The sequence below is a fragment of the Eulemur rufifrons genome, chromosome 7 (genome assembly GCF_041146395.1).
Source record: "Eulemur rufifrons isolate Redbay chromosome 7, OSU_ERuf_1, whole genome shotgun sequence".
Classification (NCBI taxonomy): domain Eukaryota; kingdom Metazoa; phylum Chordata; class Mammalia; order Primates; family Lemuridae; genus Eulemur; species Eulemur rufifrons.
In genome coordinates, this window is record NC_090989.1 from 8,512,670 (window position 1) to 8,539,381 (window position 26,712).

At 52.6% G+C, this 26,712-nt stretch overlaps 1 protein-coding gene across 1 annotated transcript in view; it reads right to left on the bottom strand.

The window, feature by feature from the left end:
- Positions 1–2,484: 2,484 nt before the first annotated feature.
- The window catches only part of SIM2 (SIM bHLH transcription factor 2), a 45,703-nt gene continuing 21,475 nt past the window's right edge, over positions 2,485–26,712 (bottom strand). The window contains exons 5-11 of the mRNA XM_069472298.1: positions 25,514–25,599; positions 22,912–23,111; positions 18,147–18,253; positions 7,541–7,688; positions 6,007–6,175; positions 5,036–5,444; positions 2,485–2,921 (exon numbers count right to left, since the gene is read on the bottom strand). Of these exons, the coding sequence (XP_069328399.1) occupies positions 2,485–2,921; positions 5,036–5,444; positions 6,007–6,175; positions 7,541–7,688; positions 18,147–18,253; positions 22,912–23,111; positions 25,514–25,599 (1,556 nt within the window). The remainder of the gene's footprint in view (positions 2,922–5,035; positions 5,445–6,006; positions 6,176–7,540; positions 7,689–18,146; positions 18,254–22,911; positions 23,112–25,513; positions 25,600–26,712) is intronic.

A 26,712-nucleotide genomic window follows, 5' to 3' on the forward strand; every position in this document is an offset into this window, starting at 1 on the left:
GGGGTGGAGAGGAGGAAGGCAGTGCTGGTAGGACTTTTAAAAGGATAAAAGGGGTGGAGGGAGAGGGGGCAGAATATGCAGGCTCTTACAGATTTCCTCAGCACTGCCCTTCACACCCAGTGCACGTCTCTACAAAGGTATGAATGGAATGGCTTTTCTAGAAAAGGGCTTCCAAGAACATAAAGGAATTCCTTTCCCTGGGAGGCCTCGTGGAGGGCCAGTCTTGAATTGGGCTTATTTCTCAAATCCATTTGATCTGGCATTTTTGTCAACATGGTACATGTTAGGGCCCACTACAATTTTTTTTCTTTTTTGTGAAAGAGAGGCATATTTATTAAAATTCTTCCTTTTCCCCTGCCAGAGCCTCACAGAAGTCAAGAAACGATATCCCCAGCTTAAACGTGCAGACTCTTAAAGATGGAGGTAACAATATTAGGTTGCCATAGTAACTGCTCTGTTAACCCTGCATTGAAGCCGGCTTATATAAGAATCCTCCTTCATGTTCTAGGCTATGAAAACTGTGATGCTTGTTTAGACAAGGAAGTTTTCTCTAGTACACATTTTATTTTTCAAGTACATATATACTCTTTGTGAAGCCTATTTACATTATCATTTGTAAATCGATAATGGGGTCTTTTTGTCTCAACAGTGATTTTTTTTATTAAACTGCTCTGATTGCCTTCATGATTTGTATTTACTAAGTACAGCCCCCAAAGTTAATAACAAGGTAGACACAAAAGCATTTTGTGGTACTGTATTGAAAAATGTTGGTGATATCTCCTAATCACACCTACACCTTCCAAGAATCATGGTTTAATTATGAGACTCATGAACATAAAAAATATTACCTTAGGCTTATTTTGTGTGTACACACACAAAAAGAGCTGCGGATGAGGTATAGCTAAGTGCAGTATAGAGGTGTGTGCATCCCTTCTTACGATCCAGTCCCTTTGCTGCATGACACATGTTCCTAAATTTGCAAGTTTTAAATCGTACCATAAGGCCAACCAACACTCCATAGGGAATGAGTCAGGGTCGGCAAAAGACCAGTTCACACTTTGAGAACAGTCGGTGTAGGTGCACTTTGATTCTAGAATGATGAGTTGAAAACATTTGTGAAAAACCTCTTTCCACTCAGAAAGGTTGGAAATTCCTAAAATACACCATTTTTGAAAAAGCAGCAAAATAATACAGTGTTTTTAGTGTGGATCAAGTTGAAAGATGGTTCAATGCACACCTATCCCAGTTCAGAGCTATAAGATTTTTAAATGGTGAGATCTTTAAGCAAAAAACATAAAACAAAAATTAATGGAAGTTTATTTTTAAAACACCGCTGGTGCTTTATGAAAGGATTTTGTTTACCTGTTACATGACATGTTCATATGAAGTTTCCTTGCTATGTAGAAAATGCTTAAATGTATACATCATTTTCATTACGTCCCCTTAGCACGTTTTTCTTACACAAGGTGCAGTCCATTGACAGTTTGCCATATTGCACATGCAATTCAACTAACTTCATTAGCACTACTTGCAGCAAACACAAGCCTCGTGAATTACAGATCTGTGTGGGCCAGAGGGATTTTGCCATGTAATTAAGCTTGACAGGGTCATTCTCATAAAATCTCTGGCTATATATACTTTTTTGCATTTAATGCCTATTCAATATACTCTGAAGGTGCTATTCTTGGTGTTACCGAGAGTTCATAGGGGTGAGGGGGAAGTAAGAGCTTGTTAACGTACTTGTGAAGCACACCCATGTTCACAGACACACACGATGAAATTACACGTTCGCCCCTTCCTTACTCTTGGCTTGTTGATTTTTGTATTGAAGAAAGGGTTAAATTTAAAAAAAAAAAAATTGAGACTCATGAATGACTTTTAAAGACAGTGGCGTTGTTGTCTATTCATGGGACTTACAATAATCACATTCTGCCTGTGCCCAAGAATCTAAAAGGGCTGGGGATACAGGCTTCCTCCGGGGCCTGCCGTCCTCCCGGGGCTGTATCCGGGTGGGTTTCCCTCCGCAGAGGAGAGGACATTTGCGGAGTTGAAGCTCCTTAAACCGCCCGGTGGGACTATTATCGAGAACGGGGACAAGGCAAGATGCGTTCAGCCTGATTTCAAGGTGAGGAAACCAAGTCCCCCCAACGACGGGGTAGTCTGAGGTCACACATGAGACGTCGGGGACGCAGGGGGACGCTCAGCGCCGGTTTTCAGAAAACCCAGCTCTTGGCGGGACACAGGCCGGGCGGTCCCTTCTCCCCAGCGCCAGGCCGCGTCTCCATCCTCTGCCCCGGCGTCTGTGGCATCTACGGTAAAAATCTAAAAGTCGGCCGCGGGGTCCTATTAAAATAGTTGTCTCTGTATAAATTAATCTATATGGTGCATATGCAGCTCGGCCCTCCTGGGTCTGCGGACGTCGTCGAGCAGGAACCGGAAGGCCTGGCTATGGCTTCTCCGTGCGGGCAGCCCCGCGGAGGCGGGTCACCTGCCGTTGGTGATGATGACCGAGGCGCCCAGGTAGTGCGGCAGGGGCGCGCCGGGCGGCGAGGCGGCGGCGGGGCTCGGGGGCCGGGGCCGCAGCGCGCCGGGCGCCGCGTCGGGGCCGCGGGGGCCGCAGGCCAGGCCGGGCGCGGCGTGCGCGGCGCCCCCCAGCGGCCCGCGCCGGGCCAGCACGCGGTGGTAGTTGAGCAGCACGAAGGGCAGCTGCGCGGGCGCGCCCGGGGGCTCGGGGGCCGGCGCGCAGCACTCGGGCGGCGCGCGGGCCAGCGCCAGCCGCGCCCCGTCCCGGGCGGCCTGGCGGGCGGCCTTGGCCGGGCCCAGCGCCGGCTCCTCGCGGTAGTGGCCGCAGCTCGGGAAGCTCGGCGGCGGCGGGGGCGCGGTGTCCTCGGCGAACCTGCGCGCGGCGGCGGCGGCGGGCGCTGCGGAGACAGGCGACAAGTTAGACGGACGCTCGCACACGGGGAGCCAGGGGCGCGGCCACCCCTCGGCCACCCGCGACCCGCGCCGCCCACGCGCTCGGCCCACGCGGTCGCCGTCGCCCTCCCCCAGCGCAGTCCAGGCCCGCGCTGTCCAGTCGCGAGGCGCCATCTGAAATGTGCTGGCGGCCGCAGTGGGGAGAGAAGGGAAACAGGTGGAACTCCTGTTAAACAATGTGCTTAATGCAACATGTCCAAAATATTATTTCAGCGTGTAGTCAATATTTAAAATTACGGGGGATTTCATTCTATCCTTTTTTTTTTTTGGTACTACCTTTGAGATGCAATCCTTACTTCACATCTCGTGGCACTGGCCACCTTTCAATGCTGGACAGCTAGTGGCTGCCTGATCGGCAGCAGGGCTCTAGAGACCACCAGGGGCCCTCGTGTTAGAGGGTCCCAGTCCGCCCCTATTTTTGTTTATCCCTCAGTGGGGAGGGGGTGGTCATCACCCTGGTCTGTATCATAAGTAAAGAACCCCCTTGCCCAATTAGATGCCTGAAATTAAGTAGCTCCCTGGGATTTGGGGGGTATATTTTGTTTTGGGGTTTTGTTTTTTTTTTTAACTTTATGACACTCTTCGACTTTCATACCAAAAAGATTAGGAAGTTGATCACAGATTGCCTCAAATTAGCACCTTTGGTCTATTTTTTATCAAGTGTGTGACAAACAGGTGGTTATTAACCTCTTTCGCTTTTAAAATAGCAATAAAAATCAAATACTGTGTGATATAGGCCATCTTCCAGACACACAGAACAATAATTCAAATTCTAATCTCAAGTGGATATTTCCAGCTGTATCAAAACCCTTTCCTGTGTCCTTCTTTCCTTGGATGTTTCGAAAAACCCCTAGCTGGTTATGTGAGGGACCCAAAGCACTGATGGGTATTGGGGATTCAAAGCAAAGAATCGGTGGCTCCGGGACAGCCCCAGGCCAAAAGGCAGGGTGGCACGGCCCTGGCCGCTGGGATGGTCTTTTCTAAGGTGGCTACTTTTGAAAAACATGTCCTAGTGATCTCTAAGAAGGTTAGATTTCTCCCTTGATCTATATCCCTCTCTTCTCAGATTTGGAGAAGAAACGTATCTGAGGCTGTGTCACAATACAAAGCTGAGCAAGAGAGTCCTGGGATTTGCATCCAAAGCAGGAAGAAGCATGAGGAGGTGAGGAGCCCTACTGAGAGAGAGAGTGCACGCCACTCTAGGAGCTCTCCTTCTTAGCCCTCTTTAAGTAGAAGCTGGGGCAATTCTTTCCTGGGGCATGTCATCCTGATGTCACATTCCTGCAACTAATCCTCAATCCCCACCTTCCACCCGCTGCCTGGGGTTGGCTCAATAGGCAAACAGGAGTCTGTGTCCTAGGCAGCTCCATAGCACCCCCACAGAAGACATCTGCATCCTTGCCACCAGGAGTAGAGGGCAAAAAGGCCATTTGTGTCTGTTATTGAACTAGCATGTGCTGGGCAGGTCCCTCCTGTGTGCCATATCCTGGAGTAGGCACATCACACTGCTTATGATCCCATTTTACAGAGGAAGAAACTGAGGCCTAGAGGTTTTATGTAATCTGCCCTGGGTTGGTGAGTGGCATTTCTGTCTCTCAGCCCATGAATTTTCACAACGGTTTTCCTCACTTTGAAAACTGGCATGGGAAGAAAGCCAATAGACTCTTTGCCTCTCATATTCATTTTTGGGTGGAGTGGAAAGTAGTCTTGTAAAATAAATGCAACTGGGATATTCTCATCACATGCGAGCTAGTTTTGAAAATCATTGTCTCCTTTTGGGGAGTGAACGAGGCCAGGATTTGTATGAAGGCTGAACACTTGGTTTTCCTTTGCCCTTTATACTGTGGCTAGTGTCCCCGAGGCATGCAGAGTGTCCCTTCTTACTCTCATGAAGCACTTGCATCGAGAGCAGGAGAGCCCAGCGAGTCCTACTTAGAAGCAGAAGAAGGAAAAGTCTGCCTAAAGCCTGAGGATTCTTTTTCCATCTGCCACCCACCGCTGCCGCCGGCCCCGTCTGTTCCCAGTCCTCCCTGCGTCCCTGCATGCAAGCCTGACCCACCTTCGTAGTTTGGCACGAGGCTGTGCCGAGCAGTGTTCGCCGGTGGCTCCGGGAGGTTTTTAGCTGGAGACGGGCTGCTAGGCACTAGGGGGTTGGCGTAATGCCACTGGCACTCGCCGCTGGCTGGCAGTGTGCTCAGGAAAAAGCGTGCCACCTCACAAGGGGATCCTTGGGACTGCCCGAACTTGGCCGGCAGCATTGGCTTTTTGCTGCTGAAGACGTGAGAGTCCAGGGGGAAGTGTCCGTAGTGGTAGGAGAAGGGCAGGCTGTAGGACGGCGCGTACAGAAGCTCGCTGCCCTCTGAATGGAGCTGCTGTTCTGGGGGAGCCGGGGCGTTTGCGGGGGGACTGGCTCTCCAGTTTCCGAGCTGGCCGCATTCCAGTTTGTCCATTTGGAACGAGCTGTATTGCTGCGGGGCAAAGAAGGTGGATGAAGAGCTTGCTGAGGGGCCGGCGGGAAGCTGCCTTCTGGCCCCACGAGATCCACTCCCACGGGGCCCCCCCATCCTAGGGCTGGCCCTACCGCTGCCCCAACCACCGCTGCGAGGTCCTTCGGGGAGAGGTGCACGGCAAGCAGCACCCCAGTCACCCATCGCCCGGGTGGAAAGAGATACCCACCCCAAGCTAACAGCACACCAGACACACATGGACACTTGCCATTTCCAAGAGCTCACAAACTACTTTAAAAAAAAAGCGGGGGGGAAGGTTTTCATTTTTAAAAAGGACAAAACATTTTGGTCGGTCTAAGAGACCGACGTGTCTTCCTAGTTTAGTCGTCTCTTTCCTAGACTTGGCCCCCGGATAGCAGCCCCCCAGGCTGTGTCACCAGCACGTAGGCAGGACACCCCGGGGACCCTGCTTCACTGCACAGGGCGATCCTGCCGTGCAGTCAGAGCCCGTCACTCCTTAGCCTGTCCAGGTGTCCCGAGCCCGGAACCGAGTCGGCCCGCCCGCACCAGCCTGCGCTCTCACCTGTGGGGGGTAAGGGTTTGTTCTCAGCTTTGTCTTCATCTTCGTATTTTTGGGTTTAGCTAATTTCCTAGTTTCTTGTGAGGTAGACAAGGTGGTCCTCCAGGAGTCCTGGGACTTGGAAGTGGACACCTGGTCCAGGGACAACTGAAGTTCCTTGTATTCAATCTCCCTGGAAAGCGAGAGTGGGACGAGTCACGGCCAGCGAGCGGTGGAGGCAGAGCGGGTCCCCTGGCACCATCCCCTGGGCACATTCATCCTTAGTGCCCCAACGTGTCACTTCACTGAGGCTGGATGTGGCTGGGGGATGTGAGAGGCCAGCTCACCCTTGGTATAGAAGCCGCCTGTGGCCCCAGGAAATGCTCAGCCAGGTTAGTGTCACTTGGCAGGTAGAGGGAGGCCTGTGCAGCTTTCTCCAATCCCATAAAGCCCCAAACACATTTCCTGGGGACAGCAGGGGCCACGAGGAAGGCCGTCAAGGCAAAAGGAAAGGGCAGAAATACCCTTATCAAGTCCCTCTCATCCAACATGCCCGGGGCCCGGCTGCTCTCTGTTAGCACCCGGGAGCCAAGGCTGGGAGCCCTCGCTGGTCCGGATCCCGGCCTCCGACCTTGTCCATGTGCACGTCAGGGGCCCATCTCCACCCTAAAGAGCCAACTCAGCATGGTCACGTTCACGGAAGGAGAGGGCCCCCAAAGTGCCAGCCCACACCAGTCTGCTCAGGAAGAATAAATAAGGGGCTAAAAGGTTTCCTCTCTTACGGTTTTGCCAGAAATCACTTGGCTGCTAAAACACATGAGAACTTGCCTGTCATTCTATGAAAGAACCTAGAGCCCAGATCCTCCTGGCATTTGGAAGGTGAATGAGGACCCTCTTCAGGGTGGGGCTGGGGGAACTTCCAGGGCCAAGTGCAGGGCCAGAGCTGGGTGCAAGGAGATTTAATATATAGTGGCCACGGTGGTCAGAGAGTAATATGCAGCTCCAGGTAGACTTATGTCCTGTTGCTTCTAAGGGCCTAAAAAGTAATTGCAACTGAACTTGACCTTCTGGGGCTCTGAAGGGGCGAAATATTCACCATCACTTGCAACAGGCTCTATAAGCAGACAGGGGAAGAATGGGAGGTTTCCTCTGTCTCACACAGCAGGAGCACCCAGGATGACCCACATGTCTGTGGACACGGATAGCATGAGTTTACACTCCTGATCCAGGATGTGCATGCTCTTTACACCTTATTCAAGATGGGGGCACCCCCACCTGCCCTGGCGCCTCACCTGGGCTCTGTGATGCACCCTAAGCTGCGCCCTGGGCAGGGCTCCCCCTCCTCATTCTCCCCCACTGCCTAGCGCACGGCCCCCACCACTGAGCATGGAAATCATCTGGACCTTCCCAGAGGTCTGGACCAGACTGTTCAAATAAAAACAAAACAAGAGACAAATGAACAGTTTGAGAAACAGAGAGAGAAAGAGATGGTGCTTATCGGAGCGATCCGATGCGGGACAGGGAAGAGCAAGGAGAGAAACAAATACGTGTGACTTACGTGAGTACATAATTGACACTCACGATGCAGTGGGGCCGGGATGAGCGGCTGTTGTGCACCACGGTGGCGTAGCTCTGCACCCACACCCAGCCGCCCCGCCGGGACAGCAGCCGGTAGTACTTGGTGGTGACCTGGCCCTTCACCAGCACTGCAAGCACAAGATGACATCAGTCCTCGCACATTTCCAGGCCTGGCCTCTGGGGACGCTGCCCCACGGTGACCTGCAACCCTGCTCTGAGCCTTCCTGGGGCCAAGGACAAAGGGGGTGGGCTTTCTCCACAGGAGGGTGCATGCTCCCGTGCGTGCTCAGCCGTGCACACGCGCACGCGCACACACACATACACAAGCACACAAGGATTTTGCCTACAGCTTCAAGAAGTCCCCTCCAGGCCGGGCGCGGTGGCTCACGCCTGTAATCCTAGCACTCTGGGAGGCCGAGGCGGGTGGATCGCTTGAGGTCAGGAGTTCGAGACCAGCCTGAGCAAGAGTGAGACCCCGTCTCTACTAAAAATAGAAAGAAATTATATGGACAACTAAAATATACATATACAAAAAATTAGCCGGGCATGGTGGCACATGCCTGTAGTCCCAGCTACTCGGGAGGCTGAGGCAGGAGGATCGCTGAAGCCCAGGAGTTTGAGGTTGCTGTGAGCAAGACTGACGCCACGGCACTCACTCTAGCCCGGGCAAGAGAGAGAGACTCTGTCTCAAAAAAAAAAAAAAAAAAAAAAAAGAAGTCTCCTCCCGTTAAGAACTCTAAGTTAGCAGTCGTTGCCTTCACTGGGGGAAACGGCCCCCAAACAGTGTTTGGACCCGGCAGAGTGATAAAATTGGATATGCCTTTTAGTTTCCAAAGTGGCACAATTACGTTTTAATCCCCCAGCCCTTCATGGGCGGAGGGGTGAGTGATGTTATCTAAACAAAGTAGCAAGCTGAGACCACTCAGCTGTGTCAGGCTGTTGCTGGTATCTGCCGCGCACTGGAACGGGTGCATTCACAGTAAAACGGCTGGTTACTCTCCTGCCAGTTCTATTTTCTTCTCAGGAACCCCATTAATTTCCTGCGTTGTTGTTCATATAGGAAGGGCCTCTGCTTGGCTACACAATTCCTGAAAATTGGGCCTGTGGGCCCATCTTCTATGCATGGGCGCAAACTCCAGGCTGCCGGGGGCTCACACAAAGCTCGGTGTGCCCACAAACCACTGTTCCGCCTCACAGCCTTCCAGGAGGCAGGTGGGAGGGTGGGGGAGGAAAGTGCCGGAACCTGCGGGTGGGCAGCGGAGAGGAGGAAAGCAAGTTAACCTTCTCCAGGGAAGGGGAGGCCAGCACAAGTCTAGAAAGACGCCCCAGGATGTCCAGGTCCCCCGCTCCAGGGTGCTCCTGCTTCCCAAGGCAGGGCTGGCCCCTGCCCCTAACTAGCAGCTGCCTGAGCAGCGATTTGGGGAGATGGCCCAAGGGGCCGAGTCTGTGGCTGTGTTAGCTGGCACTGAAGGAAACTCCCGGAGGCTCATATGCAACAAAATTCAGCCTTCCTGTTGCACCACCAAGCAAAGCCCCCCCCACCCCCAGTCTGCCCTCATACTCTCCGGGCTCTCCGCTGCCTTGTGTGGCTTCTTTGCACTTCATAGGTGGCTCTTTGTGAGCCACATCAAAATATTTTTGCGGAAAAAAAAAAAACTGCTGCAAATATGATAGTCAGAGTTATTCACCTTAATACGTAAAGAGTTCATACAGATCAATAGAGACAAAGACTCTAAAAGTAATGTGGGCAAAGGACATGAACAAGTAATTCACCAAAGAACAAACATAAATGGGCAAAATGGTGAACAAAAGTTTATCTCACTGGTTTAACTCAGGGGCAGACACCATCCATCAGATGAACATACATTAAAAAAGAAGCAAATGTTACAAGTCCATTGATACGAAATGTGCAGAACGGCAAATCCACAGAGAGAATGCAGACGAGCGCTTGCAGGGTCTGAGAAGGAGGGGGCTGGGAATGATGGGCTCCTTTTGGGGGATTATGAAAATGTTCTGGAATTATTAAAGGTGATAGTTGCACAACATTGTGAATATACTAAAAACCACGGAAAATGGCTAAAAAGATGAATTTTATATCATGTGAATTTTATCTCACAAAAATGAAATGACAACAGGTGACGCCAGCTGATTATGGGGAGAGGCATTTCATGTGTGACGGAAGGTGAATCGGTGTGATCCTCCTGAGAGCTCGTGCCCGCTGACACACCCATTGCACTCCCAGGCCCTGGTCCTCTGGAAGTTATGAGCAATGCAAACAGAGGCTTACGTACAAAGAGGTTCATCACAGTCTTACTTAAAATCCTTCCTTCCTGAAAAAGGAGTGGGGGAGAGATTTAACAGTTCACCAAGAGGGAAAAGAGTAAATAAATTATGGCATACTACGCAGCCATTAAAATGATGACTGATAAGAATTTGCAATAGTATGAGGAATGTGTGCAATATGATGTTAAATGAAGAAAGGACAAGATTCAGAAATGCACAGAGCATAACCCTAATTATGAAATAGTGGGCACACGCATTGGACACGCACACACGTTGCACATGGACCCCAACCAACTGCGATCTTGGACGAGCTTCCAACCCCCCTGTTTATCCTCATTTATAGGAGGCTAATCGCAGTCCTTACATCATCTGGTTGTTGGGAAGATGAGCTGATGTGTGTGAAGATTTAGAGCGGCGGCAGACACAGATGAAGGGCTCTGTGTTAACACATACTAACTCTCATTAACTGAAAATCACAGGGGATTTTCATTTTCTTCTTTTCAGCTTTTCTTGATTTTCTAAATTTCGAACAAGGAGGAGGTTTGAGTTTTATAACCAGAATGTAAAATCATTTTTTTTTAACCTGGGAAAGCAGTTTGTGTGGGGTGGGGAAGTGGAAGTACACTAATAGGCCCCGCAGCCCCTTACACACTGCGCTAGGGACACTCGGGCAGTCTTGCTGCGCACTGGGATGGGGTGGACAGGCCTCTCTGGGACGGGGCAGAGACCAGCCCTTTTCTGCCCAGGCTTAGCATCTGCATCTCAACAGACTCACTTGGCAGGAGCTAGATGCCTGCGGAAGAGTGTAGACAAAGGCGGTGGGAAAGAGAGGACCCTTGCAGTGCTCTCCTCTGGGGGTCTGCCCCATTGCACGTGCATGGCCCCGTCCTACCCTCTGCCACCGTGGGAGGTAGGCATCACTAGGAAACCGGGGCGCCAACCTAGGTGTTCGCAGAGTGGCCACTGTGGCAGGACAGAGCAGCAGCCTCCAGAAGGTTCTCTCTAGCTGCCTATGGGGGCGGGGGTGGGCTCACCTTTTAAGAAAGATGGCCAATTTGTTTATGGCCCCCAAATATCCAAGAGAAGCAAATGCTCAACCTGAGGTCCCACCCTTGGATTTCCCAAGACATCACACTTTCTTCATCAGAAATGCTCATTAATCTCTTCAACTTTGAAACCTACTCCTATCAGTGTTTGTGCAGCCCCGAGGAATATGACCATATACTTTTCATTTTTCTCATCTTGTACTTTATACCTTCCCTTTTATTTCTTGCAACATTCCTCATCTTGAGCTGGATAAAATGAAGCCAGTTTATCCCAAATATTTCATATTAAGGATCAAATTGCAGAAATTGCAGAGATTTTATTCTCTCTGGCCCTCCCCAGCTCTGCCATCACGAAGCTTAGATACAGAGACCAAACAAACATATACATATAATTTTTTTCTTTTTGCTGCTCTGTGACCCATGACAACAGTCAACGTATCAATCCAAGTTGAAATCCTAGACACTCAGTCATAACATTCTTTGGTTTGCTCCAGTTCTCCATTAAGTCTGGCATCCTTTACTACCTGCCTAAAATTATCCCAGGCTAGAGAGCTATGAACTAAGGCCCTTCTTGTGGTGGTGACAGATGGAGACAGGGAAGAGATGTCCCCTAAGCTGTGAGCTCCTGGGGGCAGAGCCCTGCCCCATGCCCCTCTGGCCATAGTACCTCCCAAATAATGGTCTAAGACGGTTCTGGGTCCAAGGTGATCCATGCATGGATGAAAGCCAGTAGTCCTGGTTCTCCAAGGCCACTTTGGGATGGAAATTCTAGTTCTGTAAATAGACTCCCCAGAAAACTAAGTGGCCTTCCTGGGTCCTCCGGAATTTCTCCCCTAGGCACGGTCCTGCCTGGGAGCCACCCTCTGGGAAGAAAGTGAACTTTGGCCTCGAGCATAACTCTTACTTCTGTTTTGGATTTTAAAGGCTGAAAAGGACACAGAAAATGCCTGTCATGTGTTGAATAGTATCCCCAAAAAAGTTACGTTTCACATCCTAACCCTTGGAACTTCTTATTTGAAAAAAGAATCTTTGCAGACGTAATCAAGTTAAAGATTTCAAGATGAAATCATCCTTTACCCAGATGGGCCCTGAACCCAATAACAAGTGTCCTTTTGAAAGACGGTAGAGAAGACACAAACACAGAGGAGAAGCCCGAGTGAAGAAGACGGCAGATTGGAGTGATGCAGCCACAGGCCAAGGAGCGCCTGGGGCCGCGGGGGCTGGAGGAGGCAGGGAAGGCCCCTTCCTTAGCCCCTGCGAGGGAGTGCGGCCCTGATGACGTCTTGACCTCAGACTTCTGGCCTCCAGAACTGTGAAAAAATAGATTTTTGTTGTTTTAAGACACCCAGTTGGTATTAATTTGTTAGGGTAGCCCTGGGAAACTCATCCACCACCCAAATGGAAAAAAATGGTAAATGCAGTCAGGGTTCTTGTCCCTTGCACAGGCTTCCCCAGCCTTCCTCCACGGGACAAAACCAGTTCCATCTCCAGGAGGCGGGTAGGAATGAAACGCCGGCATCTGTTTCCAGTCCAGAGCAGGCATCCCCTGTAACGTCACTCAGGCCCTGCACAACAGCCTGGAAACGCCTTTCAAGTTTACTCTCTATTTCAAGGCTTTGTCCCCTGTTCCAGAGCTGTGCTGTAGAGTGGTCACAGACTGGTGTCCCGTGTTCCACATGTGCCCACAGATGTGCTTGTTGGTGGCACAGTGTCATTGTTACTCAGGATGCCTAAGGGTGGGTCATGTGCTCTCCAGTGAGCCACAGGCCCCACCATTCCCTCTTGCCCTACACGAGCCCATTCCTGCATTCACGTTCCATGCCTGGCCCATCAGCATTTGAATGTGTGGCTATTGTCTGTCATTTAGAATGTGTTCTCCTCGGGTTTATACGAGTCACTCTAATGGCCTATAATTTTGTTATATTGGTTTATCTGGCCTCATAGCCTTTCTGTCCCATTGAAATATTTTAATAGTTGGACATGGCCTATGTTCTCTTTGTGGCTTTGGCTTGGCCCACCTTGATCAGGAGCCTACCTAGAGAGCTAGGTGAAATTCTCAACTACCGTGGAAGAACAGCCATGTGGACACCATTGTTCTCCCAAACAGGGACAGCCCAGCGTCCCTCGACATAATCGTCGGGTCTGACACTGACCCCTCCCTGCTTGTGCACCAGGCAGCCTCCGCCTGCCCCGAGGGTCGTAGGTCAGGAGAACACAGACCTCTGCCAGCTTCCCCCCCACACAAGGAGCCTCCCAAAGTTAAGTACAAAGAAAGCAGGGAGCCGGGGGAGGCAGACCCCAGCTGGGGACCCCGGTTTCCTGGAGACCATGTGACTACATCACGCCTCTACTCAGCCTTGGCAGGCGGTGGGTGGGGAGTCGGGGGGGGGGGGTCCAAGCAGTTCTCTTGAGGACCCCGTGTTCACTTTCCTGCCAGGTCAGACCTGGAGAGCTGTCCTGGTGACGCCCTGACCTGCCCCGGCAAGAGGCCCACATGCGCCCCTCTCTGGGCCGAGGCGCCCTTCCTGCTGGCCCCTGGAAGCCTGTGCTCCCCAAAGACAGCTCTGCTAGGCCCTGCTTTTCCACCCAGCCTGATTTTCTGCAGCCTTTGAATTCTTTTTCTTTCAGCCCCTGTGGACTCCGTGTCCCAGTTAAGATAATATTGTAAAGAATGTGTGAAAACCGTCGGACTGACGGGCCCCCAGCACCGCCTCACACCTCTTGTTAGGCCTCCGCGGAGCCCTCGGCCCTGTCTCCAGAGAGCCCTGGCTTCTGGACACCAGTGTGGGGAAGGCGTGGCCCTAGAAAACTGGACTGTGACCTGCCTCTGGTCCTAGCAGCTGTGCCTTGTCCCTGCGCTCAGTGACGTCTCTCTGTAAGGAGTCCCGGGGGCCCAGGTGGGTGGGCCACCTCCGGCTGCATTCGGTGTGGCAGATGGAAGGGAAATAGACAAGCTGCCTGTGTCCCTGCATCGCTGGGACAGTCACCAGGCCAGTCTAGCTGGCTGGACTGAAGGACTTGAGTCCCAGGTCAGCAGCGGCCACCGTGGGTATCTGGGTGGAGCCTGGCGGGGGGGGGGGGGTGTGGGGGGAAGGCTGGGGCTGGAATAAGAAACCCGGGCCTCGCCGCCGTCCCCTCAGGCCAGGCCCCAAGCCCCAAAGCACTGTGTGACAGGACCCAACAGCCACACTTCACAGTGACGCATCCACCTTCTCTGTCTTCCCGCCTGTCCTCCCCCTAGCTGGCCTGTCCAGCTAAAATATGGGGAAGGGCCTATGGCCACTACGTGGGTGAGGACACAGAGATAGCAGAGAATGTCCCTGTTATGGGATGAATTGTGTCCCCCTCAGAACTCATATGTTGAAGCTCCAACTCCCAGTCCCTCAGCACGTGGCTGTATTTGGAGACAGGATCTTTAAAGAGGTGACTGAGGTAACATGAGGTCACATGGGTGGGCCCTAGTCCAACACGACTGGTGTCCCTCCCTATAAGGAGAGGGGATCAGGACACAGACGCATACAGAGAGACACCCTGTGAGGACACAGGGAGAGAGAGACCTCAGGAAAAACCGAACCTGCCAACACCTTGATCTCAGACTTCCAGAACCGTGAGGAAACGAATTTCTGTTGGTTAAGCCCCTCCATCTCTGGCACTTTGTCATGGCAGCCACAGGACATGAACACAGTCCCCACAAGGATCCGAACACCATGAGACAACAGCATCGTCCAGAAACAAGAACGCAGGTCCCTCGGATAGGGCTCTGCGGGTCGAGCAGCAGCCGGGCACACCCCGAGAGGGGAGGTGGCCGCCGCTGGCACCAAGCAGGGGGGGCAGAGCTGTGGTGCTCAGGGGCTTGGTGTCCACAGCCCTCGCAGAGCCTCGTGTAGGACACCACTGTCGGCCAAAAGCCCCCAGAGAGTGTGACCCGTGTGTCCAAGGAAATGATGACAGACAGGACTGGGAAGTGAGGAGAAACCTGTGAAGCTTTAGAACAGGGGACGTCCCCACACAGCCCGAGTGGAGGCCCGGGCGGGGGGGGCAGGCTGAGGACAGGCTGTGCAGGGGTCACCTTGCCTGGCCGGCCACGTCCCACCCTCCCTCCTGGGGCCCTTGGCAGAGCCCGCTCCAGCCAGATGAGGGTAGGCCGGGAAATGATGCCCCCCGAGAGCAGCCCCCGCCAGTGGCTGACGAACTTGGTGTATCAATACCGGAGCTCACCCTCCCCCCGGCCTGGGCCCTGCGGGGCTCTGGAGTCCCCGGGGCATCGAGCACCAGCCGCCCACAGTGGAGCCAGTGGACGACGCCCCTGTGTGACTCCTTCTCTTCCTGCTCTCTCCTCATTCCCTGCCCATGTTTAGTCCGAACAAACCAGTGCACTCAACTCCAGGCTCAGGGGCAGCTTTGGAGTTTAAGGAAATTACACAGATGCCACCCAGCCCTGGGGGTGGAGAGTCAGGAACAGGAAGCCCGGAGCTGGCCTCTCTGGCCTGGTTCTGCACCCGGGAAGGAGAGAGAGGCCTCCAGTAGCGCGCAAGGCAGCGTTCCACAATTGCCGAAGCGCCACTCCATAAAGACCCGCTTCTCATGCTCTGGTGTTGACTGTCTTCCCTTGGAAGGTTCTGGCATTGGAGGGGTGTGACTTCCCAGCTTAATGCTCTGGGGGAGGCTGAGGCTCAGGCCCAGCAGTGCTTCCAACGCTGGAACCAGGCACGAGTTGGAAACTAATGCCCCCCTCTAGGCTTGTGCAAGAGCCACGGCTAAAAACCCACCCACCCCTCCAGCCTGTCCTGGAGGCCCCTCCCTCTCCCATCTGGGGGGGCACACCCCAAGGCCACACCTGCCCCCTGGCCTGGCTGGGGTGCACGTGGTCCCTCTTGTCCCTGCGGTAGGTTCTCTGCTGCAGCTAAGGTCAAAGTCACAGAACAGTAGCAACCACTGTCCATCTTGCTATTTTCTGTTCTCTTTGATATGCAGATTCCAGCCCATTTGGAAAGGAAAGCTGTGCTCAAATTCACAAACACTCCCGCCTTTCTGCGTGACTCTCGGGAGCCCTGCGTGCTTCCCTTCCACATTCCCTCAGACGACGCGATATCCAGGAATGACAAACTTCCAGGGAGATAAAGTGGATTTGTCGGATAATCGCAGGAGGCCTCTCAAACCAAATCCCCTGCAGGCCTGGTAAGCCGGCTGAGCTCGGGAGATCAGGGCTCCCGACAGAACCGTGGCCGGCCCGCGTGTCCGGTGCCAGACCTGCTGTGTGCTGGAAACTGCTGGCTGCCTGGGAGCCAAACGGCCTGGGCTCCAGCCCTGCGGTCCAAGCAGCCTATAGCCCCGCCTCACCTGCTGCCCTGTGCAGGTGGCCTCGGAGGCTCACCTTGCTCACCCGGGAAATGGGCACAAGAGCCCCCAGCTCCCCAAGCTGCCTGTCACAGGCCAGAATCAATAAGTGAACAGCATCAGTCCACGTCAGGGGCAGAGGAGCCACCCGATTGGCATCACCCGATTAGCATCACCGTGGCCTTCGGTACCTTTCCAAAACGCAAATTCTATTCCTTCTCCTGAGGGGAAAAAAAATCCGTGCTCCCATTAGCCAGGCAGTGTGAGATACAAGTAATGGTGTTCAGAATAAAGACTTATAAGTTTTCTTTCTCCGCGCTTAGAGGCCTAATTTCCTGCCTTTCAGGCCACTTTGAAGAACAACTCTTCCACCTTGTAATTCAGGGGTTTGCTTTAAACTCCCTTGCTGGATTAGGAGCCCCCGAACATGCCCCTGCCCCCGACGTCGGCAGGGGAGCGTGTGGAGGTGTGAGCCTCACCTTTGCTCTCCAAGTCCCACTGTCCTCCCTTCCAGACTGTTCTCAAAGCAGATGCCTCTTCCGCCTCCCAGCTGCCGTTGCTACTTCCGAGCACACCCTGCTCCGGCCCCCTCCTCACAGCTGCCCACTCAGCTCCCCAGTGCCTAATCCTAGAACGGACACAACCTACCAGGTTTGCATGGGAAAATTTCTAGCTCCCATGTCAGTGACATCTAAGCGCTAAGCAGTTGCTTTTCTACCAAGCTTGGTCTCAAGAATGGCAGGAATGTTTATATGAGACCATGATTTGGTCATTTTTTAAAAAAAGAAGAAATAAAAATGTTCATTCACACTTCCAAGTCTCTGTCTTGCACAAGGGAGCAAGGAAGAAGCCATCTGCATCTACCCAGCCACAGTCCTGGTTGTCACGAGTCTCTGCCATAGACTCGGAGAGAGGAGGGCAACAGCAACACCCTAGTGACAGACATGTTCATAGGGTCCCAGTCCACACTGAGCAGCCAGGCATGCAACGCACAACAGCAGCAGATCGAGCAGCCTATAGACCTGCTGTCCACCTTCAACTCAGCACCAGCAACTTGTCCTCCAACGTCTCTTAGCTAACACGAAGCAAAGCAAGAACAGAGGACATGCCATCTGGACCACACTGCAGATGACCTGGCTCCTCTATCTGCACCCCATCAAAAAGCACCCCTAGACCGGCCATTGGCATGAGGATTGGATATTGGCAGGAGGATGGGGTATTTCACTCCATCCAAGTTATTCCCTGGCTTAATTTGGATTTTAAAAGAAAAGTGTCACTTCTTTAAACACTTCCGTGACTAGAGCACATCCCCTAAACCCAGATGTTCCCAAACTTCCTCCGTCGGCGAATCAAATCAATGTGTATCCACTCTTTCCACGCTGACTCCTCGCACCATGGCACGGTGGCCTCCCCTAAGCCTCCCCAGCTCTGCCACTTCCCTGCTGTGTGACTGTGGGCAAGTGGATTGCCCTCTCTGGACCTCAGCATCCTCAACGGTAAAACAAGGATCATGGCCATGAGAATCTCCCTCACTCGGTTGCTAATTTATTTAATCCCTTAAACCAGTGCCCGGCAGTAGTAAGGGCCCCATTACAGATCAGTTGTCCCATTGTTGCTGTTATTTGCAACTGGTATCCAGCCGTCACAGCAAAGTATAGGTTCCAAACCCACAATCTAGAACCCAGGTGACAACTGAACCATCCCACACTTGCCAGAGTTTCCCTGAAAAGGTGCGCATGGATGCTTGCGCACTGACCACAGGTAGCTGTACTTAAGCAAGGGGTGGAGAAGTTACGCTTGAGGTTTAGGGTTCATGTGTACGCCAAGGACGGTTATTGCACCAAACCAAAGGGACAATTCCCCCCAACCCCTGCCCCTGAGGAGCTACCTCCCACGGCTGGGGGTGGGCGTGCTACTCACGGAGGTGGTGTGCGTAGCGGAGGTGGAACACGTCGCAGCCGTGCACGTGGTGGTACAGGGTCTTCTCGATCAGGTCCTGTGGCTCGTACCCCGTCAGCTCGGTCACCCTGGGGGAGGACGGTGGCTCGGTGAGCTGCACTGCTCTGCAGATCGCCTTTCATTTAAACCAATATTGGTTTTGCTAACTAATCGAGTGCTAAAAGGCTCAGGGGGGAAATGTTGATTTTGGAAGCTGAGAATGATCTTTTTTACAAGAAGAAAGTCTTTGAACTCTAGCACCAGCGCAGGACGTAGCACTATTCATGGGCAGGAATGTTCTTCTGAAGCCACTGGCTAGGAGAATGTTTGGGATGGCTTAAAATTGCAGCCTTTTTCAAGGTGAAGCTTATCTGAGAATATTTCAAGTGATCTTTGACACCGACACTGGGCACAAGCTGCCACGGCAAGAAGGAACTCGCTCTCTGGGGGCCTCTGGGGAGAATCCTATGTGAACCTTCTTTTAAATTGTGGTAAAACATACATAATATAAAATTTACCATTTAACCATTTTTAAGCGTACAATTAAGCGGCACTAAGTACACTCATGTTGTTGTGTAACCATCACCACTGTTCCTTTCCAGAGGTTTTCAGAGATTTTCCATCACCCCAAACAGAAACTCCGTCCTTACTAAACACTAACTGCCCCCTCCCAGCCCCTGGTAACCCCTATTCTACTTTCTGTCTCTGTGAATTTGTATCCTCTGGATGTTTCATGTAAGTGGAATGACACAATATGTGGCCTTTGGTGTCTGGTGTCCCTGAGCATGATGTTTTTAAGGCTCATCCATGTTGTCCCATGTGTCAGTACTTCTTAGGGCGGAATAATATTCTAACTGATGCAGATACACATTTCGTTTATCTGTTCCTCTGCTGACGGACACTTGTGTGCACGTCTTGGCTGCCGCGTGTGTGAGCGTGGACACCGTTCCCTGGCACAGGTGGTCGCAGGATGCTGTGGTGGGCTGCTTCCTGCTAACAGGGATTATGGAATAGCTGAAGGTATTTAAGCCTCCTATCAGTGGGGGATTGTTACGGACCCCCCAGAAAATTGTCTAACGACCTGAGATACTGTGACTGGAAGGAAAGCCGTAAGCTCTCTGGAGAAATGGAAGCTTTTTCCCAGTGCTTATATGACACGACCCCTCTGTATTCTCATCAAGCCCAGGCATATTAATTTTCCACTTCAGCTCTTTGAAGAAAAGTGGCTCTCAGCGTCCAAGACCACATCGTCACTCACATCGGGATTGCTCCGACCGTAGGTGAAAATTGCATGTGGCAACGGTATGGTTTCCCAGGCTTTGGGCAACTGAGCTGGGAACCGTGCCCTGGGAGGAGGTGGTCCTAAACATCTTGGTGACAGATATTCAAGAACAGATGAAAGAGAGAGACAAGAAGGGCTTCCAGAGGAGGCACGCATGGTGCAAAGTCCTGGGGTCCCTGTGAGCTGGGGGACCTGAGGAAGGCCGGGGCTGGGGGCCCTGCTTGCCAGGGGAGGGAACGCTAGCTGTAAGTTAAACCGGGAAACTTGACCTCACTTTCGTTCTTTAACCCGCTCCCCTTTCTGTTGAGTTCTGCTGGGGCTTTGGGTCGTAAATCTCTGAGCGCCTCATGTTTCCCTGGAGTCGCTGGCTGTTTGGTGTGCACATTTCCATGGTGCTCCTTTGGGGTGGGAAGGAGACAGGGCTCCAGACGAGGCGAAGGGGGACCCCATCCAGGGCCATTCAGGGCTCAAGAGACTTGTCTAAGGGCCACCTAGAACTTCAAGCCCCATCGGGGTCTAACTCTGTGTGGCAGGAAAATCGAGCTGTCTGGCTTCCCCCCAAAATAAAAACAGGCATCTCTATGGGGTGGGAATGAAAGAGGCTTCCCAGCCCCTTTGGATACAAAGCTACAGAACAACGGCCCCAAACGTGTAAATGAATCAGAAACACATGTATTAAGTTTCTCATCAAAGTACACACCGGCTTTAAAAATTAAAGGGAAATCGAAAGGTTTGGCAGGATGCCCTCCCGTTTTTTCCCAAACCTCTAGTGTCTGAAGACCTGTCAGAGGGATCTGCCAAACCCCAAACACGGCTGCGTTCACCCATCCTTAGCAAAAGCATCAGCTACAGTTTCAAAGCGAAATACCACAAAACCCCTATGAACCAAATTTCAGGTTATGCCGAGTTCAGTTGTGTCTGGGGCTGTGCTACGTGGGGTGCCAACGGGCCCCTCGCCCTCGCTCCTGTGACCGGGGGCTGCTGGGCCTCGGGCCACGCCCTCGCCTAGCTCCCAAGGCTTGGACACAACAGTGACATCCCCACCCCACCTGCCACTCTGCTGTCCTCCCAGTGCTGCACCGGCCCAGGCCCCGGCCCCCTGGTTGAAGGGGGACCGTCCCGCCTGAGCTGTGACAGCCTGACCAACCTCAGTGACTGGGAGGGATTCTTCCAGCACCCTTCTGACCTGGTAAGCCTCACCCACGTGACCGGGGTTCCAAAAAGGCCTCAAGACATTGCTAGAAGCTTCTTGATACTTAGCGGGAACAACTGCAGGGTTCTGGGAGAGATAAGAAGTCTCCTTCGGCCGGGCGCGGTGGCTCACGCCTGTAATCCTAGCACTCTGGGAGGCCGAGGCGCGAGGATCGCTCAAGGTCAGGAGTTCGAGACCAGCCTGAGCAAGAGCGAGACCCCCGTCTCTACTAAAAAATAGAAAGAAATGATTTGGACAGCTAAAAATCTATATATAAAAAAAAAATTAGCCGGGCATGGTGGCACATGCCTGTAGTCCCAGCTACTCGGGAGGCTGAGGCAGAAGGATTGCTTGAGCCCAGGAGTTTGAGGTTGCTGTGAGCTAGGCTGATGCCATGGCACTCTAGCCCGGGCAACAACAGAGTAAGACTCTGTCTCAAAAAAAAAAAAAAGAAAAAAATAAGTCTCCTTCAAGATCGCCACCCTTCTTTTCTACTCACTTCAGGGGTGCAGCCCCCACCCCGAGGCACAGGAGCCGGTCTGAGGTCCCCCAGTCAGCTGTCTGGCTTCCAAGGAACCTCTCCACGCTTTGCAGCACTTCAAAGCTGTGCAGATTGAATACCTTGAAAAGACCTGAGTCTCTCCTCTGGGGAGACCCCCTTCTTTCCTCTTCTAGAAAATTTATTGGGTTTCAGGGGTTTTCTTAGAATTATCAGAGAAAAACTAGGAGACAAGTAGGAACCCAGGTGGATCCTCCCAAATGTCTTCAATCACGCCCTGAGCCGATTTTCTTCCTGCCTCCTCTGAGAAGCGGCTCCCGAGTCAGGAAGGACGGACAGCCCCTGTCCCCGCACACCCCGGCCTGGCCTGGCGTTGAGGCAGCACGCTCAGCCCCTGCCCCTGTCCCCGCAGGTCCCACCCTCTGCGTGGCAGGGAAACAGGTGTGTCGGCATTTGGCCTTCGCAGAGGTGCTGGCGGCTTTACCCAAAGAGTTAAGTCTCCTCGTGCCTGGTGCTTTGGGAGGATGACGGTGACCCCGTAATGCCCACTCTTGTCATTTCGCAGCCTCCGCGTGGCTCTGAGGTGCGTTAACAATGAGCTAAGCCAATTCATATCGTCACCTCTCACCTCTAACCAGGTGGATTTGTTTTTTTCCTCAGTAAAGCATCAATAAGTGGTTAAAATGACCGATTTTATGTGATATATATTTTACCACAACAAAGAAAAAGAAAAAAGGAAAATATTGGTAAATCTTGGCTTCAGGACATACAGAAAACAGAACGCACGTGTCTTTTGCCCCGGAAATCTCAGCGCGCAGCCGGAGTCAGGAGCGGGGTCTCTGACCGCTCGTTCCCGCCGGTATGGCCAACGAGGCCGCGGGCCGACGGAGGGGCGGGCGGGTGACAGAGGCTGTTTCCACTGTGTGTGACGCTTCCCACCTGTCGTGTCATTTCGTCTCGCCTGGCAGCCCGGTGGGCAGCGAGTGGGCGGCAGCTCTGCTGTTTTATAGATGGGAACATGGAAGGGGCCCGGCCGGCGTGAGGCCTTAAGATTTGGGAGGGCTTTGATCATTCCACGACGTAGACGCGTACCGCAACATCACACGGTGACTCATAAATATATGCAGTTATTTGTCCATTAAAAAAAAAACTTGTCAGGAGCACAGTCTGCCCCGGGGGAGACTCAAGGCTCCTCCCGCACAGGCCTGGAGAGGGAGAGCAGGCCTGCCCCGACACCTCTGTCCCAGCCTAGACACAGACGGGCCCCGGATGGGCTGCGGTCAGAGCGTCCTCCAGAGAAGGTGACCTCTCTGCTCCCAGCCTCAGGCTTGCGGTGGCTGTCACAGCTCCGATGGCCTCACACCAGCCTGAGTGGGACGGCCTCTCTGCACACACACCGCCCAGCATGGAAACTGCTGGTTCTGAAGTCCTACCAACCTGACAGAGGCAGGAGGCAGAATTCTGACATCACGGGCCTTCAAAAAAGGCTGACTTGTGCCCACAACACATATTTCCGTAGCAAACTCTAGTGAGTGGATTCAAATGTAAAGACATAAATAAAATAAATAAAGTCAAACAAGTCCCTGAGTCCTAAGGCTGACATTAATTCTTTCAGTTCTTGGCTTCACTAAATCCTTTCTAATTAACACGCATTCTTAGTACAACTTACTCCTTGTTATGATCTGGCTTCCTAGCTCAGCTCTCCAAGGCCCGTTTCCACCATCATTATCTCCCAGAAGTCCACAGCGGCGGTGGCAGCAGGTGTCAAACTCACCTGGAGTCCAGGAATATGAGCTTCAGGTCGAGGCTGGCCCTGAACATGAACATGTTACTGTGCAGCTTGATCTCGGTGATGGCGCTGGGCGGCAGCGACTGGCCCACGGCCACCAGCCCCACGATCTGGTAGCAGGAGTCGTACAGGGACATGTCCAGCATATACTGCCTGATCTTCAAGTAGCCGCTGCAGTGGATGACCTAGGGGAGAGGAGGCCAGGGTCAGTCCTTGGTTCTCGAAGGTGCTGGAAGTTCTCCCAGCCCAGCCTGTACTCAGCTGTGTGGCTGATGCGCTGGTAGACGTCGGTTCATTGCTCAGGAGAACAGAAGAGCTGTGCTTCTTTCTTAGGAAACAGTATCATAATAAAGTATAAGGGTTGTCTTATCTAATCGACTGTAAGTAACTCCATAAATTAGGGCTTTCTGATATGTGACAGATTTATGCATAATTAACTCGGTTGTGATTAGATAACACAACAAAGGCATTCTGGAGCACTAGCCGTTTGTTCCCTCATGCTCACTGCAGTGACCATGACGCTTACCACCTTCCCATGGCATTGGATTTGACATCCGTATCACGGACATGCTGTATCACTGCAGTAAATTAAGAACTCTTTCAGTAGAATTGTTTAAAATCTTCATTTGTAATGTATTTTTATTTATTTATTTATAGGTCAAGATGTTACCCCCCTCCTTACAAACAATAAGCCAGAGTGGCTATCTAGAAGCACTTTCAATGACTATGGCCCCAAATCACACAGGGGCGCACACACCGTGTTCCACCACCAAACAGCAACATCGACGCAGCCTCAAGCCCACTACTGGAAGCATTTATGCAAGTTACAGTTAGTAAAATTGTCATAAGATGATAATCATCATGACAGTGCTGAGGAACAGCTACAATCTTATCCTTAAAGTTCTTTTGCAAAAACCCTTCCTCCAGGATTCACAGTCTTTAGAGCTGGAACAAATCTCAAAATCTTTCTCGTCTGTTCTCCCATTTTACTGATGAGGAAACTGAGGACAAGATAGGTGATATGTGTTGCTTCAGATGAACAGTTGGACCGTTTATACGTAGCAGCAACAAGTGAAGACTCAAGTGCCCTGAAGAATGTCTACTGGGTGCAGGGGCAGTGCTGAGGGCCCCCCCGTCCTGGCCCAAAGAGGCTTAGAGTAGGGGACAGCAAATAAGAAACATAGCCCCCAACTACAAAAACAGAGCCGGGGAAGGCTAAGGAGGGGGTGTGGGGGTGAGGGGGAGGCACACCCTAGGATGGGGGGCTGGGGTGGGGCATTCTAGAAAGACAGGACAAAGGCGCCAAGTGCCCCCTCTCTCTCACTGCACCCTCTTCCCTCCCTTTCTAAGGGGCAAATGCTCCTGGCCAAAGGTTCCCAGCAACCTCCAGCTCCAGAGAGATGGTTACAACCTTCTTCCTCCAAAGCGGGAGAGGAAGCAGCAAAGCCCCCTGGGAGGAGGGTGAGGGGCCCAGGGAGTGGACAGAGGGTGGAGGGGCTGCTCAGCTGGACCTCCCCCAACCTGTCCCTCCAGCGGGAACAGCTGACTGTCTGCAGAGGCACAGTACTGCCAGCCAGCTCCCAGTGGGTGACCTACTCCTAGATTCTGGAATTAACCAGTGCACGCCGCAATGTCTGGCAGAGAAATGTAGCCAGGGAGGAGCGCAGGGCTGGGCCCAGAGGTACCAGCTCGGCCACTCAGCCTGGCTGGCTCTTCTTCCTCTCAGCTCCAGTCCTTGACTGTAAAATGGGGCCACTGCTACTCATTTCAAAGGGCTGGTGTGACTCTTAATAAAATGGACTGGGCTGGGCATAGTGGCTCACGCCTGTAATTCTAGCACTCTGGGAAGCTGAGGCAGGAGAAATCTCTTGAGCTCAGGAGTTTGAGACCAGCCTGAGCAAGAGCAAGACCTGTCTCTACTGAAAATAGAAAAAAATTAGCTGGGCATCGTGGCACATGCCTGTAGTCCCAGCTACTTGGGACGCTGAGGCAGGAGGATTGCCTGAGCCCAGAAGTCTGAGGTTGATGTGAACTAGGATGACACCGTGGCACTCTGCCCCCACCAAAAAAAAGCAAGCAAGCAAGCAAGAAATGGACGGGATGAGGTGCTGCAGAAGAAAGCTCTCCGTTATACCCTAGGATGGGCTCTGTCATTACTGCCACTCACACCTTCAGTGGCAGCACTGGATTTTGGGAACGTCTGAGGCTCAGAGCAAATGTCTATGCTGCGAATACTCGCTGGATCCTGACCTGGAATGTGGATTGTCAGTAAGCTCCAGGGGCGGCTGCTGCAGCGGGACTGGCCCGCGTGCTAAGTGCCAAGGTAAAATCGACCCTAAGCCACGCTGATTTCTGGTCTTACACGATGAATTCCAGTCAGCCTGGAACATCCTTCCAAAATGCCAGTCCCGATGCTTGCCTCCTAAGCGGCCGTGTGCCACGTTGCTAGAGAGTTCTACAGCAGTGGGAATATCACCTTTGAGTTCCTGAACCTTCCTTTCTGAGGATGCGCTTGAGCGTGAAGCAGTGTAAAACCCGTAGTGAAGACCCACCGCCAGCTCCTTCCCCCACCTGCAGCTCCTCGTACCTTGTATCCACTGCAGGTCAGGCCCGCATTTCTCTTCGCCAAGACACACTTCATTCGAAGAAAGAATGACCTCTCCATCTCGTACTCTGCAAGCAGGAGCGAGGTTAGGTTGGCAACTGTCCCACCAGCTCCTCCCTACATCATCAATACATTCCCAGGGCCAGATCCAGCAGCCGGAGGCCTCCTGTGTGTGTGCCCAGCCCCCGACCCAGACAGCTGCCACTCGTGGCCAAGATCTGTGTGGGGAGGGGAGAGACCGGCCCAGTCCTGGTGTGGCCTCCACAGCTGCAAAGGAAGGCCACTGAAACAAGGCCACCCTCGAGTCAAGGGGTGGGCCCCATAGAGTCCCACCTGGCCTGTCCCAGAGGCCACAGGGTGGCTTGGCACCAGGAGAACCTGTGTTAGCCAGCCCAGAGGTGGGTGTCCGAGCTACCAGGAAGGCTCAGAAGTGTCTGACCTCTCTCAGAGTAGCAGATCCTGGGTGTGACCCGGCTCAGTCAGATCAACGCCTTTGCCCTCATTTCCAGCCCTGGAAGGGCCACCTCCCTGTCTGTCTGTCTGTCCAGAGCTCTCCCCTGCCCACTCACAGGCCCCCCACACACCTCTGACCTCCCTGGTGTAGATGCAGATGAGTCTCCTAAGGAAACACCCCCTGCGTTAGTAAGGGACACAAGCACTCTGAGACACAAACGGAGAACCCCCACCTCCGTGGGGGCAGGTCACTCCACTCTAAATAAACGGCCATCTGCTGGAGCTTAATAAATTAATCTTTAAAGAAAGGTTACCACTAGGAATGGAAGCAAGTCTTCCACCCTCCCTGAGGGCACTGCCTTACGGAAGCCAGGGAATCACCTCAGAGGGTGCCCCCCCCCCCAGTTGGAGAGTCTGCCATATTTTACCCACAATTCCCCTGCAGCTGGCACCTGCGGGCATAAGGCTTCCCTCTAACATGGCTGCCTGTCAAAACCACTTCCAGATAAACACGGAGGTGTGGAAGTTCAGGTCCAAAACACATCATCCGGTAATGAACTACCCAATTTGGGTCTCCAGAGACCCCATTTCCCCCACATTTATCGTACAACAACGGGGGACAGTTCAGACACAGAAAATCAACTCTGCGAATGAGCATCTGAGGAACCTAGAGCCCGGGCTGCCTGTGGCTTCTCCTCGTGGATGCCTTAGATCTTGAAGCCCACAGA